Source organism: Adiantum capillus-veneris, chromosome 9 (genome assembly GCF_014529385.1).
Source record: "Adiantum capillus-veneris isolate H3 chromosome 9, ASM1452938v2, whole genome shotgun sequence".
NCBI lineage: Eukaryota > Viridiplantae > Streptophyta > Polypodiopsida > Polypodiales > Pteridaceae > Adiantum > Adiantum capillus-veneris.
In genome coordinates this window covers 37,488,958-37,512,917 of record NC_140939.1, presented here as the reverse complement: position 1 = coordinate 37,512,917, position 23,960 = coordinate 37,488,958, and the positions used below count along the sequence as shown (strand labels likewise).

General features: G+C 43.0%; 1 protein-coding gene across 4 annotated transcripts in view; it reads left to right on the top strand.

Annotated features, from left to right (window-relative positions):
- LOC147450358 (P-loop containing nucleoside triphosphate hydrolases superfamily protein) overlaps positions 1-22,256 on the top strand; it is a 73,726-nt gene extending 51,470 nt beyond the window's left edge. For 2 of the 4 annotated variants that reach the window (XM_086519596.1, XM_086519599.1), the window contains 24 exons: positions 439-507; positions 585-719; positions 946-1,014; positions 1,104-1,156; positions 1,229-1,388; positions 4,562-4,726; positions 4,806-4,890; positions 4,959-5,201; positions 5,298-5,389; positions 5,471-5,513; positions 5,623-5,780; positions 5,859-5,969; positions 11,583-11,651; positions 11,739-11,882; positions 12,020-12,094; positions 19,162-19,338; positions 19,414-19,499; positions 20,370-20,424; positions 20,519-20,644; positions 20,769-20,882; positions 20,959-21,081; positions 21,158-21,244; positions 21,317-21,427; positions 21,511-22,256. In XM_086519596.1, coding sequence (XP_086375722.1) covers positions 439-507; positions 585-719; positions 946-1,014; positions 1,104-1,156; positions 1,229-1,388; positions 4,562-4,726; positions 4,806-4,890; positions 4,959-5,201; positions 5,298-5,389; positions 5,471-5,513; positions 5,623-5,780; positions 5,859-5,969; positions 11,583-11,651; positions 11,739-11,882; positions 12,020-12,094; positions 19,162-19,338; positions 19,414-19,499; positions 20,370-20,424; positions 20,519-20,644; positions 20,769-20,882; positions 20,959-21,081; positions 21,158-21,229 — 2,424 coding nt within the window. In that variant the 3' untranslated portion in view covers positions 21,230-21,244; positions 21,317-21,427; positions 21,511-22,256. The remainder of the gene's footprint in view (positions 1-438; positions 508-584; positions 720-945; positions 1,015-1,103; positions 1,157-1,228; positions 1,389-4,561; positions 4,727-4,805; positions 4,891-4,958; positions 5,202-5,297; positions 5,390-5,470; positions 5,514-5,622; positions 5,781-5,858; positions 5,970-11,582; positions 11,652-11,738; positions 11,883-12,019; positions 12,095-19,161; positions 19,339-19,413; positions 19,500-20,369; positions 20,425-20,518; positions 20,645-20,768; positions 20,883-20,958; positions 21,082-21,157; positions 21,245-21,316; positions 21,428-21,510) is intronic. The other 2 variants (XM_086519597.1, XM_086519598.1) reach the window with 2 other exon arrangements.
- Positions 22,257-23,960: the final 1,704 nt, after the last annotated feature.

Here is a 23,960-nt window from a genome sequence, read left to right as displayed (position 1 = left end):
AGGATCGACGAAGATGACTCTTGCTAGGGTTACATATTCCATATTGAACCCTATTTTTTCAAGGAGGGACTTTTCTCGATTCGAATTCTGGTTTTGTCCGGGACATGTTATGCCTCGACTAGTAATCCTCAATGTGTCTCTATTAGTTGGGACAACCAAGAGGCTATTCAACAGTATCTGCAGGTCCTATATTGAATTCACTGGCAAACTTTATAAACTCTATATAATTGCATGATCCATTTTTAGAAGCAGTATCAATTTATGATCATTGTAGTGGATGCCAATGCTATGTTCTTTTTATAGGTGACATGCTCTCTAATGTACAAATTACAATGTGCAGTAGCTCTAGAGGGAGTATGAACCTGATATTTGCAGATATTCAGGTTCAGGCCTTTATAAGAATCAAAAGCATGTTCACTAACTAAACAGGCTCAACAGGTTATTGTCGAAGGTACTTATGCCTTGAATGAAAGATTGCGTCCATATCTGGATTTGAAGGTTGCTGTGGTAAGCTTCTTGAAGAACATCATTCAAGGGTTTACCAACAATCTCTTTTTTTTTTGTAAGTAGGCTTTTGTGATTAGGTTGGTGGTGTTCACTACAATCTTATTTCAAAAGTGCACCGCGATATTGGTGAGACGACACCAATTGATCAACTGATTGACGGCATTTTTCCATCATTTAGACAGCACATCGAGCCTGATCTTCAGCATGCTCAGGTAAACTCTGCCAGCCCTTGGTTCTACAAGGGGGTGTTGAGTGACATGCACACAAAGGTTGTAGATCCTTAGGGTAGGTTGAACAAGTTCGTGCCCTGTAATTATCAACTTTACAAGCTAAATTTGTTAATAAACTTCATACTAAAGTTCTTCTGCCCCTGTGCTTGAAGTCCAACATTCTTCGCATTATTCTGTGTAGTTAAATTTATTGTTAATTTGTTTACAGATCAGTATTAGCAACAGCTTCAAGTCATCTTTGCGAGAGCCATTTTACATCTTGAAAATGTATAAGGAGGTAGCTGTCTTCTTTGATAAGAAGTGTCTCAATGCGGATGATTTAGATATTTCATTTTTATGCTGATGTACATGTTCGCGTTGAAACAGCAAATCAAGAAACCTATAGATGCTTTTTACGACTCTCAAATGCGCTATGAGCGGTAAATGGTTTACATGTCACCAGCATTTCAGTTGTACACACATGGTACCACTGATTTAGAATATTTATGCAGATCCCTCGAGATTTATCTTAGGCCGCCATACACCATGGATCAAGGGCAGACCACAGAATGGATCAAAATGCGTCAGTGTGGAATCAGATATGATGCTGGTTGGGGCGACCAGAGGATAGTTGACAAGCAGTTCATTATCAAACCAAGGGTTGAATTTGAGGTGAGGTATGGGTGATTCAATTTCATATGTTGGTTATTTAGCCCAGTTCAATTTACATTTGGGCAAACAAGTTGAGCTGTGAGCACAAGGTATTTTTTTTGTAGTTTTTCTGTGTTAAAGACTGTGATTTACTCCTAAGATGGCAGTATCTGGAAATATGTTTACAAATCTAATTACAATCTATAGAAAGGGTGTTAAAGGCCTTATTCACTCAAAGGAAAATCTCTGATATCTTGTTCATTCTTCTTAAGAATGTTCTTTGGACCTTATGGAAGAGAGAGCTTTTGCAAAGCTCAGTTTTGAAGGCTTTAGAGCCCTCCAGAGGAACTTTTATGGTTTACCCTTAAAAATGGTGGAAAAAGTAGTACCCTTCAAAAGAACGATAAGATTTTGAAAAATCTTTAAGTAGCCCGTCTGATTTTAGCTTGAGTACAGCTTGATGAAGGGCAGACTAAAATATACCTTTTACACGAATGATATGGGTAACCCTTGCTCTAAATGGAGTGTATGAAAACAAGGGAGAGGCATGTCCCAGGATTAAAAAAAACAAAAAAAAAAAATCCGGGTGTGGGGGTGGTTTTCGGGGGGGGGGGGGGGGGGGGGGGGAGGGGCTTGCTGTCCTGGGCCTGCTTGGGTGTCAAACGAAAGTGTGTACTTAATACTTTAAATACTAATTTACTATTTCATGTGGAATTCTACACGATATAAAATCGGGAAAAACAACGCAGAAAAATTGGCACAACACTAGGGACCAGAGGATGGGCTGGTTCCCCCCCTTGATTAATTTGTAAACTGTTACAAGCATGTGAACCCGAAAAGGAAGCACCCGTGGGACCAATTTAATGCACCTTTGTAATCCGGCTCAATGTGGATTGTGGATGGCCACCACGACGAAGGTCTGGGGCTGATTTGCACACCTGCTGTGAGAGGATTTGAAGGCTGAATGTTGGCTGCAAAAATGCAGATCTGGTATGCTGAAAACACAGAAAAATTAACGTTATATGCAAGCTGAAAATTGATGTGGCTGATGTGCAAAAATGGGGCAGTAAGAGGGCACAAACTCCAAGGCTATGGAATGTGGGCTCTGGGCTTCCGAAGTTGCTGTGCTGTGGCAGAAGAGGGTGCGATTCTGGCAGAGAGAACACTCCACAGATGGAGGTGCTTTAGCCAAAATTGCTACAACAGGGGATGGGTGAGGGCAATCTCACCAACACTGTAGATGCAGGGAGAGAGAAGGCACCTCGGGAATGTGTGTGAACTGAGCTTTTGTGTATTTAATTATTGCTAGGGGAAGCCCTATGTACTTTCTCATACTTGGGTCAGGCAATGACTTTGACATGATTTTTAAATAAATCATGTCAAAATCAGGCAATGAATATGTACTTTCCCATACTTGGGTCAGGCAATGCCACCTTTTTAATAATTTATTGAGACAATAAGTGGCTGAGTGAAACTTTTGCACAGCTCCCGACTCGGGTTTCTGATTGTCGGAGAATTGGCACTCCTCTGTAACCTAAATTGACATGCTCGTAATGCTAGATGCCCACCAAAAACACTCGTCAAAACATGTGTACAAAGCATTTATGGGGAAGAGGGTATTAAAAATGGAACACCAAATCTAATGGACTCATGCGAGCATGCAGATCTTGTGACTTGGCTCACAAAATTGCCACTTCTAAATCCCCTAGGTTTTAAGACATTGTTATGTACAAGATTGGCACGGGAAGTCGATGTAGCATGTCCATGCTGTGCACATGACACGTTGCTTCTTCTTTATGTTGTTGTTGCCGCCAAGGTGTTTAGACATACCCTTAGACACTATGGGATTGCTCTCATGCTCAACGTTTTCTATGTGAGGCTAGAGAACAGTTGCAATATCGTTTGTATTACTACCATTTTGTAAGACTCTTTTGGACTTTTGGTCGATTGGATCCACAATTACTAGAGTACAACTACTTTTTTGCTTGGGGTGTGGTTCTTGGCCCTGTGGGCTATTCATAATACTCACAATCATCCTCAAGAGATGAAAGTTGTGATTGTTTCCATCTGGGATGCATTGCGCTCAGTAGTTTGAGGTCGTTTATGACTAATTTTCAGCCTTCGTGCATGGCTCCACCCAATTTGGGTGCTTATGGCTTGTACATCATTGGAATTTAAGGTGGTTGGGTGTTATTTTCCCAATTTTGCATTACCTATTCTTCTTGGGTTATCATGTGAGCCGCCCTTTAAAATATTACACCAAATAACCCAAAATGAATCTGAAGGGAAGGAGTGCCTGTCAAAAATCAACCATGGTTGGGTTGTGCATGTGCTTTTTGGGAACAAGATGTGAGTGGGCGTTGTCTGCAGGTTTGGGTACTTGGGTATGAGTGTGTAGACTGCTCATAAAGTAGCTAGTCAGTTACACATAGGCTATCTTGGTCTTTGAAGGGAGGTTGCTTGTCAAAAATCAACCGTGATTCCCTAGATTCACACGTACGGTCATGTACCTTTAGTACACGTACAAAGACGTGTGGTATTAATCGAACTACAAAAATTATAGCGTACTATCATGTACGATAAAGAATAAAATACTTGTGAATTTTAGCCTAGATTATGAGAAACGTGAGGGAAAAGAGCTTACAGGGGTAAAGGGCTAAAACGGGTAGAGCCCAAACACGTGAAAAAAGATAAAAATTGCAGTCCACCATGTTAAAACTGGTCATTTTGGCAGGTCAACAGAGGTCCCAGCGTTGACCTGACAACTCGAACAAGTTCTGAACAAAACGTACTAGCTCATGGTAAAGAAAAAAATGTACAAGCTAACTTTCTTGTACTGTTTTTGTTAATCTCTTTTGTGTATTTAATATTTAATGCTCGTGGTGATGGATAAGTTTACTTCTGCATGTAATATTGACAATCTCCGATTACTTTAATGGGCAATGATGCCAGCTTTTAGACAAGAACTCAAGACTTGATTAAACAGGTGTTGTAAATGCGCCTGGATATTGTAAGGTTTTTGATTCATCCAAGGTTTATCTCATACTAATAATATTTGATTCAGTCAACTCGACTAACGAAACATCGATGGTTCATAACAAGGGAACTTGTAAGAAAAGATGCATGGTTTGCACATAAGAGTGCAGCAGAAAGCACGTTAACCAGAGACACAAACGTCGCTTTCTGGTCTACAGGTGGGTAAGGAAACTCTCGGCGGCTTATTGGCTCTGGGATATCAAGTTGCTGTCAGTTATAAGCGTGAAAGTGAGTGTTTTGACAATGGGAGTATCTCCATCTGCATAGAAACGGTGGATGATCTGGACAGATGTTTTGTGCTCGTAAGAGGAAAAGATCGAAAGGTTGAGGCCACTTTCTTTCTGTTTTTTCCATCTAAAGTTGTAGCACACAGAGCCTTATTTGCATGTTTGATGTTTTTAGGTAGTTGCAGCGCAGGCCTCGTCTCTTGGGATGGAAGGACCATGGATCACCAAGTCTTACTTGGAATTGGTTCTGGATAAAAAGGGTAAACTGTGGTGCACAAATAATCAGCTATGGGAATTTGAAACATATTCTCATGTTCACATGAAACAGGCCTACCCCGTCTTGGTTCTCCTCCTCTTCCTACTTCGGCTTTTCAAGGACCTATATCTCCAAGGCTTCCAAAGACTGCAGATAATATGATTACTGCACCAAGACCTCTTCACCTCAAGCCCCTCAATCAGTTGAAGACACCTGATGCACCAGAACCATGGACGAGGTCTCCTACAAAATCTGAAATGGACTCTCCCCCAGTTTCTTGGCGCTTAGCTTCAGCAGAATCTGGAACTGGGAAGGGTATAACAAGCATGTGTTTTCATCCTGTAAAGCCAATGAAGTCTCAGTTTGGAGAGAGGGAAGGAAAAGGTTCTCAAATATTGTTTCAATCTGCAGATGAAGCTCTTAAAGCAAAAATACAGCTTCAGCCAATCCCAGAGGCTCTTGACTTTGACCGAGGTCTTTTGCTTGGTATACAAGGGATCCAGGTCAGGGCTTTGAAACACTTTGTTTTATTGTCTTGAACTAAATGGAATTTCTTATAGGTGTTTTCTGTTCTCTCTTTTCAGACATTGTTGAATGCTAAAGGATCACCAGTGATTGTAGGCATCGGTAAACTTTTTACATTTAATGTTGAGCAGCAGTTTTTGATGCTTTATTGGTTTAGTGGACAAGGGTTGGACCGCAGCTTATGTTTATTCTAACAACTAGTTTTCAAAAGGGGGACCAAGTGGATCTGGCAAGACAAGTTTGGCATACAAGATGGCAAACATCATGGGCTGTGAGGTTATATCATTAGAGAATTATTACAGGTCGGAGCAAGTAAGAGACTTCAAGTATGATGATTTTAGCTCTTTAGATCTTCCTCTTCTGTTGAAGGTAAAACTAAACTACTAATAATCACTAGGTGCTTTTACACCATCCAGCTGCATTGATTCCGTCCATGTCATTTGGCAGAACATTCGGGAAATAAGGTCTCGTTCTGTGGCTATGGTCCCTCTCTTCGATTTTGAGAAGAACATTCGCAGTGCATTCAAAACAGTGGAAGTGTCCAAGGACTGTGGTGTGGTATGCTATGTGTTTTAACCATTTTCCACTGTGCTCTAATTTCATTATGATTGTAAGGTGTCAAATTCACATCGGTGTTGAAGCCTCATGGTACCAATAATAAATATAAGCTCGAGCTATTGTCGAAGGGTATCCCAAGATATACACATTAATCAGTTACCTCCACCTGAGGCATCCTGATAATGCTCAAAATGTAAAAACGATCTCCTCTTAAGTAAAGCTGAAGTGTGAATGTTCATAACCTTGGTTTTGGCAAGGTTTATAGTGATACCTAGCTCGGCATACAATGCCTCCAATGCTTGTAACTAATGCTGTGATCCTCCTGCGACTAAGAGGTTAAGACAGTGTCCTCAGCAACATAATGTTCACATCCGTACATGAGATCTTTGACCCTTATGTAGTGGTCCGCCTCTTCTATATATCAGCAGCAATAGGCAGCCTTACTTGAGAGAGAGGGAGAAAGACAGGAAAAAAAAGAGAACATTAAATATAATTTTGATGTCCTTTGAAGGCCAAAGTTGACCTACAGGACAAGATCAATATTTTCATACTTATCTATGAATCAAAGGCTCTTCTATAAGGTGGACCATGAAGATACAAGTGGGTATGTATCACTATTCTTGTGGTAAGAGAAATCATGTCATGAAATCACAAATAGGGGTGTGTTCATTCTTTAGGTGACGTGGGGTTCAAATCTTGGGATAATTGCTTTCCCTCCTCTGTAGACTATCCATTTCATTTCTTTCTTGCTTCTCTGGTTGCATTAATCTATATATTTATTCTTAAGATGGAGTTGGGTGAGCTCGTCTGCTATCCACATTAAGGTCCCCTTCGAGGATCACTTTTGTCTCATGACTGATATCTTCTCTCCCACTTTTAAAAACCCAAATTTATCTTGCTTGCCCTTCATTTTAATAATCTAGCTCCTTAGTCCACAAAAGGGACTACCTCCGCTAACCGTTCTCTTTCAATACATCTGTTTCCAAAGGTGTCTCTTTTGGATTGTGCTTGATCTTTGTTGCTTTGAGCTTTGTTTGAAGTTGCACTATCTTCTCATCTTTCTTGCTTTACATCTGTTTCCAAAGGTGTCCCTTTTGGATTGTGTTTGATCTTTGTTGCTTTGAGCTTTGTTTGAAGTATCACTATCTTCTCATCTTTCTCGCTTTGGCCCTTTTGATAGATGCAATCCCTTCGAGCACTTTCTTCAATTCCTGTAGTAGGTAAAGCTCCCATGCCGATTGCTTGCTGGAGGGGGCTGGGCAAGTGGTGGTTCTGGGTGAGGATGGTCCCATAGTTGCCCCCCCCCCCCCCCCCCCCCCCCCCCGGATCAAAAAAAATTAAAATAAATCCTTCCTCTACTTCACCTACTGCTCGGGTTTCACCTTGTCTTTGCGGGTTTCTCTTGACTGCGCCCACCAATATATGACATAGATGAACTTGTACCAGGCCCGTTGAGCCATCTTTGTGCCCCTTAGGTACGTTGGATGTTACAAATGGGAGCGCACAACAATATCAAATTTACTCAGATAACCTGGCAAAGCCGCGCGGGCTTGTTCACACGTCCACATGGGCAATCTTTTTGAGGATAAAGGGAGAGGGCACCGACGTCATGAGGGATGGTGCATACGGTGGTGTGAGCCCCAAGGCAAAGCCAAAAATAAGAAGGCTTCACGTGCAATGCAAGCCAAAAATAGCACATATCGCGTATAAAAAAGAGGGTTGTGCCCATGCCCTAAGGGGGCCAACATTTTTGGAAAAGGAGGACCTCCTTTTGGAGGAGAGAGGAGAGCTCGGAGGGGAGTTTTTTTTGCGAGCTCGAGGATGAGCTCCTTGCAGTGGAGGAGTGCTTGACAAGTTTTGGAGCCAACGAGGGTGCCAACGGCAAGGATTGTGCTCGTGCTCTCAGCGAGGAGGGCTGCGCGGAGGTGAAGCCATTGATTGCGAGGGTTTTTGTTTTTGCTCATCGTGCTTGCGCCGACGGAGCCGATGCTTCATGGTGTTGTAGAAGGCGTTTTTGTCGAAATTGAAGCAAACCATACCAGAGTTTGTTGCCGTTTCTTCCCCCTTTTCCCCCTTCTTCTCTTTGCTCTGTTCCAATCATCTGGTGCTGGTGTTCCTGTCACAAGGCAGGCACCACGTGCCAATAGAAAAGAACACACTGAACAGACTTTTAGCACTTCAATAACAACTGAACTGAGAGAGAGAGACGACACACGACACAAAGTGGCGGAATTCCACCCCAGAGAGTATTGGCTCCAAACCTTGGCGCCCCTTTTAGTATTTCTTTATATTGCATCAACACAGTACAAGCCGATACTCCCGACTCTGCACCTTCTCCAGGAGGCATGCCAGAGAATGAGCCCTTAGCACAGATTTAAAGGCCCTTGGCCTATGAAAAGCAGTTTACATGAAAAGCCTTCGAACTCAAAAACTTCTAGTCCAAAAGCAATGCTAAAAAGCTGCCAGCATAAATCACGGAATAACTGCCACGTCAGCAATGTCATCGCGTTTTGTGGAAATATGCCACGTTAGGACTATCAGCGGAAAAATCCAAAAACTGCCACGTCATCAGCTGCTACACATGTGTGCGGGTCCTGCTTTATTTTAATCCTTTATGTCACTTGGGGCCCCATCGGAGTGGGTCCCCATAAGTTGGTAGGACTTCTTCTTCCCTTACTTGTTCTTCTAAGGGTTTAGGCCCCTCGGCCGGCATGTGCAAGTTGGCTCCATTCTTTAGGGCTTTGACACGTCAGCAGCTTGTGACATTTTGAGATGCGCGTGCCTCCCCGGGCCTATTTGTGTGTGAGAGAGAAAGAGAGAACGGTGTGTGTTGTGGCACGGTTGTAAACAGGTAAAATTTGGTGTGGCATGCTTTCTGTTGTGTGAGTTTTGAAGGTGAACTCTAGCACACAATAGGCAAGCACTTGAATGAAGATGGCTTCTTATGAAATGCATCTGCTTTTCCATAAAGGAGTATGCATCAGCATTGCATACGTGCATGAGATTGCATTTGGGGACTTTGCATGGTGTCTGTGGAAGTATAAGGCTAAGAGTTGAGTTTCTATGGAGTTTTGCAGATTCATACTATTTTTAAGTGTGTCCGGCCACACAACTTATAGTGGGCAGCCACTTACGTAATGGCAGGCCAAAAACTAGGCGCGGGCGCCCCCTTTTTCCTCCCCTATACTAGAAGGTCCCCCCCCCCCCCTCCCTCCCCCCAAATTCTAGAAGATTCTGGCCTCACCCCTCTCTCACTCTCAGGGACACAATTGAAGGCCCTAGAAATCTCTTTATGCTGCTGCAGATTTCAACCACGAAGAAGATGTTTTTGTTGCCGAGGACTCCTATGGCTGCCCCGAGTGTATAGGATGTCCCCATGACTGAGTAGAAGAGTTCCATCTAGGAGAAGTAAACCCGAAGATCATTTCCATCGCGACAAGTCACTGTTTTTTTCTGTTTTCAGCACATAGACGTCGTACACAGGGCTGATCTATGAGAAGGAACCCGAGAACGCATCGTCCTAGTGTGTAGGATTGGAAGGGAAGGTCCTCTACACCGAGTTCCTTCCAAGGAGTCTGTTAAGTCACGACATGCACGTGCACATCTAACCCTATGTGCATGTGGACAAGCTTTCTTACTTCTAGGGTTTAGGTAGCCTAGGAAGTGTTCTGACACCCTTGTGAGCCTGTACGCAGGCCGTGCATGTCTAGGCACTAGTAGCTCCATACCCTTTGATTGCACAACCCAGGATCCTTAGCATCATGACCCAGTACCCAACATGAGCATTTTCCACCACATGAACCCAGCTGCCGACCAAGCGTAGGAACCACCTTTTATAAGTCATTTTCATAATAAGTGACTTTATCAAATTTAACCAAATCGTGGAGCATAAATCCAGCCTGCTTGACCCAGCATTCTGAATGTATATAAGGAGGCAGGGGGCGCTCAATAGAAGCAGACGAAGGTAGAGACACATGGAGGCAGGCACTCAGCAGACTGGCAACATCTCAGGCATCCTGGCATCTCCAGCGCTTTTCTCCAGGATCAGCCCAGCGTTTTTGCATCAAGAAAACCAGCGTTTTCAGCATTGAGGACCAGCGTTTTCAGTTCCCAGCCCTTAGCCTCGCCGTACCGCACCACCCGGTAGCAGAACCTCACCGCAGACTTTCCCGTTGCAGCCGATCATCTATCGTTTCCAGTTTCAGCCCAAATCAGCCAGAGTTTTCTATTTTCAGCCTCTAGACAGTCAGCATTTTGCATTCTCAGCGTCGGCATACAATTACACCGCCGGTCAATTGCGCGAGTGGGCCCACGGCCGCCGTCAACAGCCAAAACCGCCACCAGGCCCGGCTGCGCCACCAGAGCAGCGCTCATCACTCATCCACCATAGCCCTCCATGCCTAGAGTTCCATGAGCTCCTTGGATACACCACAAAAGCCCCACGCCTCAGCACAAATACCCTCCCTCTATCGGACAGGCATCCGCATGTGGGTTTCTAGGCTGTCCACGTGGCATTCGCAGGGTGATGCACCCCTTTGGGTTCTCCACATTCCACCAACTTTTCCAAAAAAACTCTTTTCTTTTGTCCCCATTTCAACTCACTGTCATTTTCTGCTCAGGCCTCCGACGACCGAGCCGTAAAACTCCATGAAAGCTCTGCTAGCTGGCTTCAACCTGTATGAACCCCGTCGCCTCTCGGATTTGCTGTGCCCCTGAATGACGCTCGCCAAAAATAGCAAAAAGTCCTGATGCTGCCCGGATGGCAACTACCGCCGCCTTCACCCTTCAGTTTCTTGTTGATTGGATGGCCGATTGACGAGCCGTAAACTCGCATGGCCTTCACTTGCCGCATAGAACGCATACAAATCCTGGCGAAGCTCATAAAATCTCAGATGACACACCACCTGAGGCGATCGAACTGGCACAAAACTGTCCCCCGGGGAAACTTCGACCGACGATATCTTGTCATCTGGGACTCCAAATGGCGATCTGACAAGACCGACATGCTCCATATGACGAGCGCTTCACACCTATCCGCTGAAATCAGCTTTGACCGCCTGTCATTACCTGCGCTGTCCGTCCTAGATCTGCAAACACCTCCAGCTTTGAACAGCCGTATCTTTCACCCTGTAGCTCCGTTTGATGAGCAGTTTGGACCAGCTTGTAGACCATACTGAGGGTCACCTTTGGCACTCTCATCTCTGCACTTTACACCCTCTGACCATGCACTACTGTAGCTCCGTTTGATGAGAAGTTTGGACCAGCTTGTAGACCATACTGAGGTCATCTTTGGCACTCTCATCTCTGCGCTTTACACCCTCTGACCATGCACCACTGGCAGGCACCATAGCATAGCATTCTGGCCTTGAAAACCACATATAGCATACATCTCCGCTTGTTTCTGTTGAGCTTGGTGTGTTCAAATTTTTCTTGTTTGTTAACGTTATCTTATTGAGTGGAGCTGGTGCTATGATGTTGCATTTCGTTATCAGAATTAAGAGCAGAGTTCATGCTGATTGTACTTGTTAAGCAAGGTAGAAGTTTGCTAGTTCTGCAGGGAGCTTAGGTGGTTTTTTATTGTGCTAACTCCCTTCTACTTTCATGACATCGTAGGTTATTATAGAAGGCGTGTATGCATTGCACCCAAGTATCCGCAATCTTCTAGATTTTTGGATTGCTGTCGTAAGTATTTCTATTTTTAGCTCATTACTATCGCTGAGTATACTCTGTCAACATTTGTGGCATCGATGTGTTTCTGCCAAGCCACAGGTTGGTGGTGTTCATTCTCATCTTATTGCCAGAGTGCAACGTGATCTCGAAAGGAGTCAGGGACCGTTGTTGCCTGAAGATATCATGCGGACATTATTTCCAATGTTTCAGCAACACATTGAGCCACATATAGTCCATGCTCATGTATGATTCCCTCTTCCTTTTTTGTTACGAGTGATCAATTTGTTTCCTACCATAATCAATCTTTTTATCTTCAGATTTGGAACTTGTCAAAGCCTTTTTATAAGATATTTCATCAGAGTTTTTTTCCCCTTTTTCAGTTGAAAATTCGAAATGACTTTGATCCAGTGCATTCACCAGACAGCTCCTTATTTGTGTTGAAAAGCAGCAAAGAGGTAGTGATCATTTAAGTTGGCATAAAACAAGTGTTTATTAAGAGAGCAGGCGTAAGGGTTAACAACTGAGAAACTTATCAAATCAAGGGTTCGCCTGACCCTCATTCTTTCCGAAGATTCTGCTGTTTGTTTAATGCGGTGCTTTTTCCACATTAAGTGGATTACACCATGTGTCAAACTGCCCTGCTTGGCAGTTAAGTACAGAGTTAGCCCAGTATTCTTATAAAGGTTCAGCTAAGTTTTTACAGGCCAAAGCCCTGCCCTGCTTGGTTATTGTCATCACCAGCTTCATCCTGCTCTTTACTCCGATCTAAGTTATCACCTTCCTCATCATCAGCTTCTTCTTCTACTTCCTCTTCTACATACTCGTACTCTTCTTCCTGATGATTAAGAGGTGCTGCTTCCACTTCAGATTGCTGTAAGCTGTGAAAGCACTGCTCTATGTGATCCTTACTGGATTAGCTAGAGTCAGAGAGGCAAGGAAAAATGGCTAATCGGCAGTATACAGAGGAGGAAAAGGAATCTCAAAGACTTCAAGAACTCACCATTGAGGACTTCGTGCGAAGAATGGGCCAATCCAGCAAAGCACGTATCTTCTCGGGGTCAGTTCAAATGCCATCGGCCGAGATGACATGACCTAGATACAACAATTCCGTGAGAAAAAAATCGCACTTAGTTTGCTTCGCATTTAGCTTTTTCGGTCTTAAAACATGCAAGATGAGACAGAGGTGTTGCAGATGCTCCTCGACTGTTTTGCTGTAAATTAAGATATAATCAAGAAACACAACCACCCACTTTCCCAAGTACTCATTATTTGTTGGAGAGTGGCAAGAGCATTGGTTAACCCAAAGGGTAAAGCCAAAAACTGGTAATGTCCATACCGTGTACGAAATGAGGATCATGACTATTCTAGCACGGCATGGGAGATGTCCACCAGTACGACTATGTACAGAGGCGGACATTACAGAGGCGGACATTGACGATGCTCGTCGACGAGGTGGACATTGACAACGCTCGTCGACGATCGATGCAGTACATCCTTGGACAGCGCCCGATGCCAGACATCCTTGGACATTGAAGTTCACTTTAGCTTTTGTTTCACTTCATTTTATTTTGTACCAGACACTATATTAGATCCACAAGGATTGTATCAGTTTGGCCTCATAGGTCATTTTGGCCTTTTGAAGACGTTTAATATAACATTTCATTTCATTTCATCTCTCTCTCACTTCTTCAGAGCAGACACGGGACAGCCGCGAGAGCCACTCCCACAGCAGAGCTCCCCCTTCGTCTCACACCAGAGGCACACTGATTGACCGAGCGATTGAACTGGGGAAATCCAGGCGCCCGCGAAGAACTACACAGCATCGACGGAGGCTACGACAGAAAATTCGGAGCACGCTAGCCAGGCATGCACGACGCCCGGTCAGACTACTAACCATGGAGGAAATTGATGAGATTCGCCAACGACCGATGCTAGATCTCTTGTGATTGAGCTATCCCAACAAGCCGCCCATTTTTTGCTTAGTCTTTTGCTTGGTTCACATCGATCAACTTAGGACCCCATAGTATATATCTTTGTTTTGTACTGTTGTTAGGTTATTTTGTTACTCTGACTTTGTATCAGATTCACCACTTCGTAACTTTCGGGTCTCATAGGTCATTAAGGCCTTTTGAAGACGTTAATATAACATTTCATTTCATTTTCTCTCTCTCTCTCTCTCTCTCTCTCTCACACACACACACACACACACACACACACACACACACACACACACACACACACACACACACACACACACATGGGTCGCTCACTGTTTTTAGGGTTTCGTCACTTCTTCTTTGCTATTTTTAGGGTTTCAAAACTGCTTGCCGATTGCTTTTCAAAGGGCCTGCCAGGCGAGTCGCCACTAGCTCGTCCCGAGGATCATACCATTGATCTGATACTTGGAAGCACACCATCAAATGGGCCACCTTATCGTGTGAGCCAAGCCTAGAATGAAGAGATTATGAACCAAGTGAAAGACCTCTTGGAAAAGGGTCTTATCCAGCCGAGTACTTCACCTTACTGCTCTCTGGTGTTGTTGGTTTTGAAGAAAGACGGATCTTGGAGAATGTGCATTGACTATAGAGCTCTCAACAAAATCACCATCAAGAACAGATTTCCGATTCCTAGAATCGATGATATTCTAGACCGACTACAGGGATTCTCTTGTTTCAGCAGGATCGATTTAAAGAGCGGATATCATCAGATCCGAATCGCGCCGGGAGATGTCTACAAGACAGCTTTTCGGACGACCTTCGGTTTATTCGAGTTTTTGGTTATGCCTTTTGGGCTTACCAATGCTCTAGCGACCTTTAACCGAATGATGGATAGAATTTTCAGAGGGTACAGATCTGTTGTGGGCACTTTCTTTGATGACATTATTGTCTTCTCCAAGGACGAGGCAGAACATAGGGAACATCTGCTACAGGTCTTTCAGGCATTACGAGATCACAAGTTGGTGATTAATGCAAAGAAAAGTGAATTTTTCCTACCATAGATACACTTTTTGGGACACATTGTCTCAGCAGCAGGAGTGCAGATGGACCCGACCAAGATAGAGACTATCCGTGATTGGCCCGATTTAAAGAATGTCCATGAAGTTAGAAGCTTCTTGGTCTTATGTTCGTACTACCGGCGGTTCATTAGAAAGTTTGCAGAGGTTGCTTCCCCTTTGCATATCTTGAAATAGAAAGGAGTCCCTTTCTGGTGGGGACCCATAGAGGTGACTGCCTTTCAGACATTGAAAGCGAAATTGACTACGGGACCAGTTTTGACTTTGCCGGATTTGCAGAAGTCATTTGAAGTATATTGTGAGGCTTGTGGTCGTAGTCTAGGTGCAGTCTTAATGCAAGAAGGCCATGTCATTGCCTACGAGAGCCGATTGTTCTCAAGGCCGGAATTGACAGCACAGATATATGAGAAAGAGCTTTTGGCGGTTATCCATGCTCTTACTCAGTTGCGACATCACCTACTTAGAGCGGATTTTACTGTTTTCACAGACCATCAAAGTTTATGCTACTTCTTGTCATAGAAGCAGCTATCGGAAAAGCAGATGCGGTGGGCGAACATCTTGTCACAGTTTCAATTCCAGACTGTCCATGTGCAAGGACTTAAGAACTTGGTGGCAAATGCTTTGTCTCGGAAGCCGTTGGTTCTGGCTATTTCCGCGATACATCATAGGAGCTTCAAGGATATGGTCGATCAGTATGCCACGGATACAGATTTTGCAGATATTTTCACTCGGATATGGGATGGGGAGGTAGTAGCGGGATATTTCATTTGGGATGGCTACTTGATGAGGAAAACAATGTTGTGTGTTACACAGCCGTTAAGGGAAAAGGTTCTAACCGAATGCCACTGTCCACCTTTTACGGGTCACCGCGGCATTGCTACCACCTTGAAAGGTGTGGAGAGATACTTCTTTTGGCCGAGACTCAAGAAAGACGTGGACGATTTTGTACGCAGTTGCTTGGTATGCCAGAAGGTCAAGTTTGACAGGTATAAATCACAGGGATTGTTACAACCTTTACCCATACCCGACCGCCCCTGGGAAAGTATTGCAATGGATTTCATTTTTATCTCCCGAGAACACAGAGTGGTCACGATGGTATTTGCACTGTTATTGACAGATGTAGCAAGCAAGCTCATTTCATTCCAGTGAAGAAAACACTCAAGCCGGATCACTTAGCGAGACTGTCTGTGGCCCAGATCTTCAGATTACATGGCATGCCTGAGACGATTGTCTCTGACAGAGACCCCAGATTCACGAGTTTGTTTTGGAAGGCTATTTGGGAGAACATTGGCACGCGTTTGCAGTTCTCGTCATCGTTCAACCCGCAAAATGATGGGCAATCGGAGATTGCTAATTCAGTGTTACTAGATTTATTGAAGTCTTACATCTTGGATCAGAAGACTCAATGGGAAAAGTATTTACCTTTGGTGGAATTTGCCTACAATAATAGGATACAGTCTTCGACGGGGAAGGCGCCATTTGAAATAATTGAAGGTGCTACGAAGGTTCCACCCTTCCTAAGCACGAAAGAGAAGATTTTTGAAGCTGACGAGTACACACGGGACTTGGATACGGCTTTTGCAAAGGTTCGGGAGGCTTTGCAGAAATCTCAAGAAAGTCAACGGATCGACATCGTCACGATTTGAAATTAAAGGAGAACGATTGGGTGCTCTTACGTTTTGAGAAGGCACGCCTGAGAAAGAAAAAGGGAAAGGAGCGGCTTTTCCCAAAGCTTAGCATGAGATACTATGGACCTTTCCAGATTTCCGAAAAGATAAATGATGTCTCCTTTAGACTGAAGCTGCTTGGTACTTGGAGGATTCACAATGCTTTTCATGTGAGTCTCTTGAATCCTTTTAAAGGCAATGTGCCCGATGATGGGGAGCCTGATGAGCAACCCGAAGTGGAGGAAAACTCATTCCAGAACAGATTTTGGCACATAAAGAAAGAAAGGTAAAAGGTAAGATGATAAGGCGGTTCTTGGTTAAATTCAAGAACAGGAGGAGGAGGAGGAGGGATAAGGCGAAGTGGATGGAGCAGGAGGACCTTGCAGATACTCCTCAGATTGTGAACCTTTACCTTGAAGCTTTTGGTTTAGCTTAGTCTATTCCAAAATTGAACCCCGAACTCAGCTGGGCGGAATTTGGTGGAGTGGGTATGCGCAAGAGGGGAGTCGCTCCACTCCTTTGTCAACAAATTGCCCCGATTTTGATACTAAAGTCACTGATGTCTCTTTTGAGTTTCAGGGATACTGTGAGAGAATATTCTGCAGTATGACTTTATGAACTGTAATTCCCGTTAATATGATACTGACTTGTACTTGACTTGTTTAAGTGCAGGAACTGATAGACGAAATGACTGCAGCATTTCGGTCTGAAAGATCTCGATAGACGTGATTGCAATATGGATTAGTTATTCGGGCATCTATGAGGTCCTGAGTGGATCTAGATGCAATTGCTAAATACCTTGCCGATTAATCATGGTCTGAGATCCGAATGAATTTTGAATGTAATTTGTCATGTGATGTCAAGTGATGTACTGTGAGGTCGTGTGATGTGACTGTCGATCGGTACATGTGCTAGATGTGTGTTCCTAGTGCGTCGGTACTAACAGTCAATGTCTGATAAGACAGTTTATGGCCTCTGTCTATTTTGTAGGCGTAATCGAGGGCGATTACAATGCATTCAAGAGGGGGGTATGTCACAAACTGATGACGTGGTTGCCTTGTACACACACACACACACCCGCCCCGCTGAAATGCTGACATGGCAGTGACGTGGCAGCAGTCCCGAAATTTGCGCTGCGGGCTGACATGGCATTGCCGTACGGACCCCCGTAAATCACGCTGCAAAAAGCGTTGGCAGGCAGTACGGAATTTCAGCTTTTGCGATGAGAAAAAGCAGGGGAATTTCCTACGCAAGGCTTGATGAAAATCTACGCAAGTTGCTTTAATTTACTCAGCAAGCTTGTGAGAGGATTTGCTTTTATTTTTGAATGCTTTTTATGGGCAGCTTTTGGGGCTCTACTATTAGCAACCCTTGTAAATCTATAAATTAGTGGCTTGGGCTCCCACTTCTCAGAGCATCTGGATGCAGAGTCTGAGAGTGAGACCCTCCCACTGCCTTGTACTTTGAGCACAGATTTAATACAAAAAGAAATACCGAAAGGGGCGCCAGTCTTTGGGGCCAATATCTCTTGGCACCGGAACTCCGCCGGGCCAGTGTCGAATCAATGGTGAACTGTAAACTGTATTGAAGTGAATCTTTGCTGTGTTGCGGTAGAATCTTGACTTGGAGTGTCCAAGTTTGTTACAATATGCCGTTTATGCCAGCTAGAGCCAGAGACAGAGCTACATTACATATGTCATTGCACAATGTACTATGAGATTTGGGGCCGTTTCCATTGCTTATTTAGAGAGGGTTTCGGTCCTTTCTCTAGGGTCATGAGTTATGAGGATCAGAGATGTCTTGGGCTATATCTACTTGAGTTACATAGATATAGAGACACTTTACTTGGGAGCTCGACCCACACTCATTCGACCACTACCGGCACTCTCATCGACCGAGCACTGGAGCTATAGAGATCCAGATGGCCACGATTGAGGAGAGGGGCTACACAGCATCGACGGAGACTACAGCTGAGGATTTGAGCCATACTCTCTCTCGACATCCAGAGTGCAGATGAGGGTGGATTCTAGTAGTAGTAGTATTTTTGTTCTAGTTCTTTTGTACCCAGACATGGTATCAGATTCACTATTTTGTAACAAATTGGTCTCATTGGTCATTTTGGCCTCTCTCTCTCTCACACACACACACACACACACACACACTTTTCTTTTTGTTGTAAATCTGCTTTGATTAATTTACAAGTGGGAAACCTCAAAGGGAGGAAAACCCACGAAAAGAAAGGGATACCAAAAGCGGAGCACTAGGCGGCTCCGAAGGCTAAAAACAGTCGAAGTAAATCCTGTAGGTATCAAGAGTGATGTCTCCAACGTCATAAGCAAAATGTAGCGCTTGACCAAGAGATAATTTGAAATAGGGCAAGGGGTCAACATAAGTGCTTTGGAACATTAAGGAGTTCCTATGGTGCCAGATGGCCCACAGAGTCCAAAATCTGACCCAGGTGAAAAAAACCGCAAACTGAGATTGCAGTGACTGGAGCACCCCAAAAAGCCAAAAGCATCTGTGAAAAGAGCTGGAAGGAACACACACACACACACACACACACACACACACACACACTCATTTGCCTTCTCTCACACCACAGGTTGCTGGTCTTGCCTCTGACTTAATGATCCAACTCAAATTATATAGTAGAGAGAATGGAAAAGGCTTGATGCCTTTCTACTCACATTTGTTCACAACATGTTCATTGAGTCTCAAACGAGGGACATTATCCCTCCTTTGGATGCAGTAATTTTGGCAATCTAGATGTAAATGTAAAGCACAAACACAAACCTCCAGTCTTCTAGCCTTCCTTTGTTACTGACCAAGACTTCTTGAGCAGGTCTCTGTCAAGGACATTGCAAAAATTTTGGACCCAGAACAAGTATCTTCCACAGTGCTACATTTTACTGATATTTATCTTCATTTACCGGGTGCCCCCTCCACAGAAACTTTCACTGAGGGTAATTGTATACGTGTGCGGAACTGTGAAGGGCGCTTTGCTCTCTTGATTCGAGAGGTAAGCATATTGCATGTATTAAAAATTGAATTATTATTATTAGGTTATCTTTTGAAGTCTTGTCATTTTGGACAGCCAATCAGAGAAGGAAATTTTATAATACAACCCAAAGTGGATTTTGATATTAGCGTTCGCACAGTAGCTGGTCTTCTGAATCTTGGGTAAGATCTACATTCTGAGAGTCATTTGAAGTAACCAGGCGTTGCAGTTTTCTGTAATGTAAGGGTAATGTTTTCCGAGAGTTCTTACTTACCTGCATGCACATCTCCCTATTCTGCTACAGTTGACAGTCGTCAGCTGCGTACAGCGATAATGTGAAACTGAGCACGCTGTTTGTTTGTTGTTTGATGAAAATGAAGATTTTTCCTTTTAGGCAGTAATTTTAGTCAGGGACAACAAATTAAAGACTTTAGGAACTTGATACCTCGCTATTGGACTCTAGGGCTCTTAACAACTGTTGAGCTGGGAGATGAAGCAGGGGATGAAGTGACCAAAATTTGGTATCACCCTGTCATCAAGTGCTTTTCCTCTGTAAGAACTGATCTATATTGGGATGGATGCAAGTTGTGATGTTATTGGAATGGTGCTTGCTGATGTCCCATTCTCCATCACAAAAGTGCAATCATTTCATGTGAACGTTGAGTAATGTAATAATTTCTCTGGCGGCTAGACGCAAGTCTTTGGAACTGCAAAATGATTAAGTATGTTGTCATTGGAAGGATCATGGAGCATTAGCGAATGAAATTAGTTCTATGTAAGCTTTCGGAGCTAAGTATGTTGTAATTGGAAGGATAATGGAGCGTTAGCCAATGAGATACTTCTATTTAAGCTTTTTGGGGCTAAGAACCTCTTGTGGTTTTGAAACTGGATTTGAATCAATAGAGTTCATAGAGTTCATTGAATGTAACAAATACGTACTTTATTCAATCCTGCTTAAAACAGACATAAGCCATGGCATTATCTTTTTCTTTGAACAATAGAGTTCATTGAATGAAAAAATTATATCATTTATCCACTAATGCTTATTACAGGTATCAAGCTACGGCATATCTCGAGGCAAAAGCAACAATTTATCAAGACGAGAAGGTCGCCTTTGCTATGATTTTCTCCCTACGTAAAAAAGTGCATGCATCAGAAGATGTAAGGGACACTTACAAGTTTTTCTATTTGTAAATTGCAGCTGATAGTGGAAGTGGACCATCTCAAGCACATGGAAACACCCTTTTTACAAATAAAAGGCTCAGACAAGGAGGCAGTGGCTGCTGCAGGCATAGCCCTTAACCTTGATGGGACTTACACAACCATGGTGAGCCTGTTTGTTATTTTTTGAGTTACTTCACACCTGAATTAAGCTAAGAATTTTCTGTTTTAAGAATTAAACTAGCAGCTTAAAGCTACAGTGGCAGCTTCTAACATACCCTTCATTGCAGCCTTACATTGAGATTGTTCTTGGAAACAAATTTTCACGCGTGGAAGGTTTTGCGGGCCTCCATGATCCGGAGGCTTCTGAACTTAGAAAGTGGGTAGACTTTGTGCAATCTCAGGTAAATGATGAGAGGTTTAACTTCATTGACAGTCAAGTAGCCAGATGTTAAATAGCCTTTTCCCCCCCTCCTGAAGGCAGGAAGCTCTGGGTCTGATGACATAGCAAGCCCAATTGTTCCGATGGAGTTTCTTCTGGAGGAGCTTCAAATACGCATCAAAAAATTGGAAAGGTGGAACAGATGGCACATTCTTAACAGTGTACGTCCTCTTCAAGTTTTCCTATCTTGAAGCTTGTAATGGGATGGAACACTTTTAAGAACTTTGATTTTTTCAGGTATTGTGGACTTTCTTCATGTCTGCATTTGTTGGGTATGTCTTGTACCAGCGAAAGCGTCGTCCTGCTTAGCACATTCTTGCAAAAGTAAGCTTCGAATGTCTAAATTCTTTTTGCATAAGCAATCGTTTCATGCGTCCTGTTCGACCTTTTAAGCAGATGACTTGATTTTAGCTTACTAACACCGGCAGAAAGCTAGTTCTGCGTCAGCTTGTTCCTCACATTCTTTCTAATGTCGGCGCCAATAAGTCCGGGCTGTCTATCCTCTAGGTGAGTAATAAAAGCATCATCCAATCAAGTGGTCTGCATGAAACGTCTCTTAATCTCCCCTATGTGCTTTTTTTTGTTTTCAGGTACAATCACCCAATACAGCAAAATAACAATGTTTGCATTACTTGGATTTGGTGAATCAAGCCACATCCATTTTGCTACCAAAGCAAGCTTTCGACACAGATATCAGAATTGTATATAATTGCAGCTATCATCATCCCTTACATGGTGGGGCTTGAGGAAGCGCCGAACAATTAGGAGTGGAACGGCAAAGCTCTCGTACATATGGCTTGTTAAGCAAGGGAGCTGGAATAGACCACATATTTGAAGTGTACAAAAGTTTGGAATGCGTTGTTTTTTGGTTAGCTTGGGAGTGGCCTCTCTCACTCCTAACATCAGGTAGTGTAAGCTTGCAGACATTTCCCCATTCCTTGATGAAAGTAATCTTGTCCACTGTGTGTTCATGCTTACTAGTTATGTTAGTCGTTTATTTTGGTGAAAATGGACAAAGCAGTGAAGTGACCCCAAAAATGAGTTAAAAAGTGGCTTTTATACCTACGGCTTTGGCAAAATTTGAAGTCAAAGGTTATATGGGTAAGCCTTCGGTCTGACCACATTGCCAGATCTTGTTAGATGCAAATTCACGACTCACTCTGTATGTAGTTGTCTGATGGTGTGTTCAAGACTTCATATGACCTACATTATGCAGCTGACATGTCCAATGTTTTGGATCTTCTTTGTCCTACTGTTGTATTTTGTTGTGTTCTCATGTTGCACAGGCAACTACTTTAAAAGTGCTTAATTCGTATGACCTACATTTTGGAGCTAACATGTCCAATATTCTGGATCTTCTTTGTCCTACTGTTGTATTTTGGTCGTGTTCTCATGTTGCACGGGCAACTACATTAAAAGTACTTAATTCGTATGACCTACATTTTGGAGCTAACATGTCCAATGTTTTGGATCTTCTTTGTCCTACTGTTTGTATTTTGGTTGTGTTCTCATGTTGCACGGGCAACTCTCGGAAGATGTATGTGAATTATACAACAGTAGGACAAAGAAGATCCAGAACGTTGGACATGCTAGCTCCAAAATGTAGGTCATATTTAAGTACTTTTAAAGTAGTTTCCAATCTGACATTCAAAACTGTGAAAGCTTTAGTAGACAACATTATGTTGGTCACGATGAATGGCAAGTGCAAGTTAGAATCGGAATGTAAGTGAAATCTTTAGATTTCATACTCAGAAATCATTGTGGAACTAGTGGGCTAGAAACGTTTTTGTTGACTTGGGAGTAGCACGCTCTCAGCCCTTATATAAATGTGGAGAGGAATGTGCAACCTGTGCTACATAGAAGCTTGTTTTGACAAATCCCCCCCCCCCCCCCAAACCATCAGCGCGGGGAAGGAAGTAGGGAGAAGCTGTACACATATCATGTATTTACAACTGTACATTGTTGCACATTACACCCTCGAGGGGCAGTCATGGGAACCACACCCCCAATAGGGGAGGAGAAAACACAATAAACTATAACCATGATTTTTTCTTAAAAGAAGAAGATTGTTAAACTACAAGAAATAAATAAAATACAAGACAGGCCGTCAAAACATGTCAAATATTGCTGGAAATATCATGCCAAACAAGTTTGACCCTTCTAGTTTATTATTAGGTCAATGTATGAATGTAAAATGCCACAAGTGTAGTGAATTGGACGGACATGAATACCACATAAGAAATAAGCGAACATGTTTGAATGTTTGATGAAGTACAAGCTCTCTCTCTCTCTCTTCCTTCCTTCCATGTGGGATAGATTTAAAGGTCTCTTAGGTTGTTTCCTTCAAGATAGGGATATATTGGATTTTCTTTCTTTTTTCTACTTTATTTCACTCCGCTCAATGAAAGTTAGCTACAAAAGTAGCAATTAAAATTTTTTGTTGCTCTTTTTCTTGGGTAAATAAGCTTCATTTTTTGCAGAAGGTGCAGGTGAAAGATAAGGAACAAGAAAGAGGACCCATACATATAGCGACCCCCTATCCCCTCCCATACACACGTACAGACACTACATTGATTGTTTAAAAATATTACAAGACAGTCTAATTAATACATAGATAAACATTAAATTCTTCTTAATTCTTGGTACGCACAATGCATTGGCAAGTACGAATAATCTCTCGTATCTTGGATCTCTTCGAGTGGACTTTTTGAAAACCTTCTACTTACCACTAATATATGATAGCTATGATTTCCTCCTTATGTCTTAAATTAAAGAGTTACAGTGAAAAAAATGTGAGACCCCTAGTTGATGTATACGATATTGTTTGATTCTTTGAAAACACTTTATGGAAGAATTTGTTGTTGTGTAGTAAAACTTTTTGTTTTTGATTTTAAGCAGTAAGTTATATGAGTATACATCGGTCAGTCTCTCTTTAATCCTGAGCCTCAAATAGCTCTAGCGCCGTGAAAGAGAACAAACATCAAGAAACACTCATTAGGTAGCTCTTGATGGGAGTGTAAGTGTGTCTGTACTTGAGGTG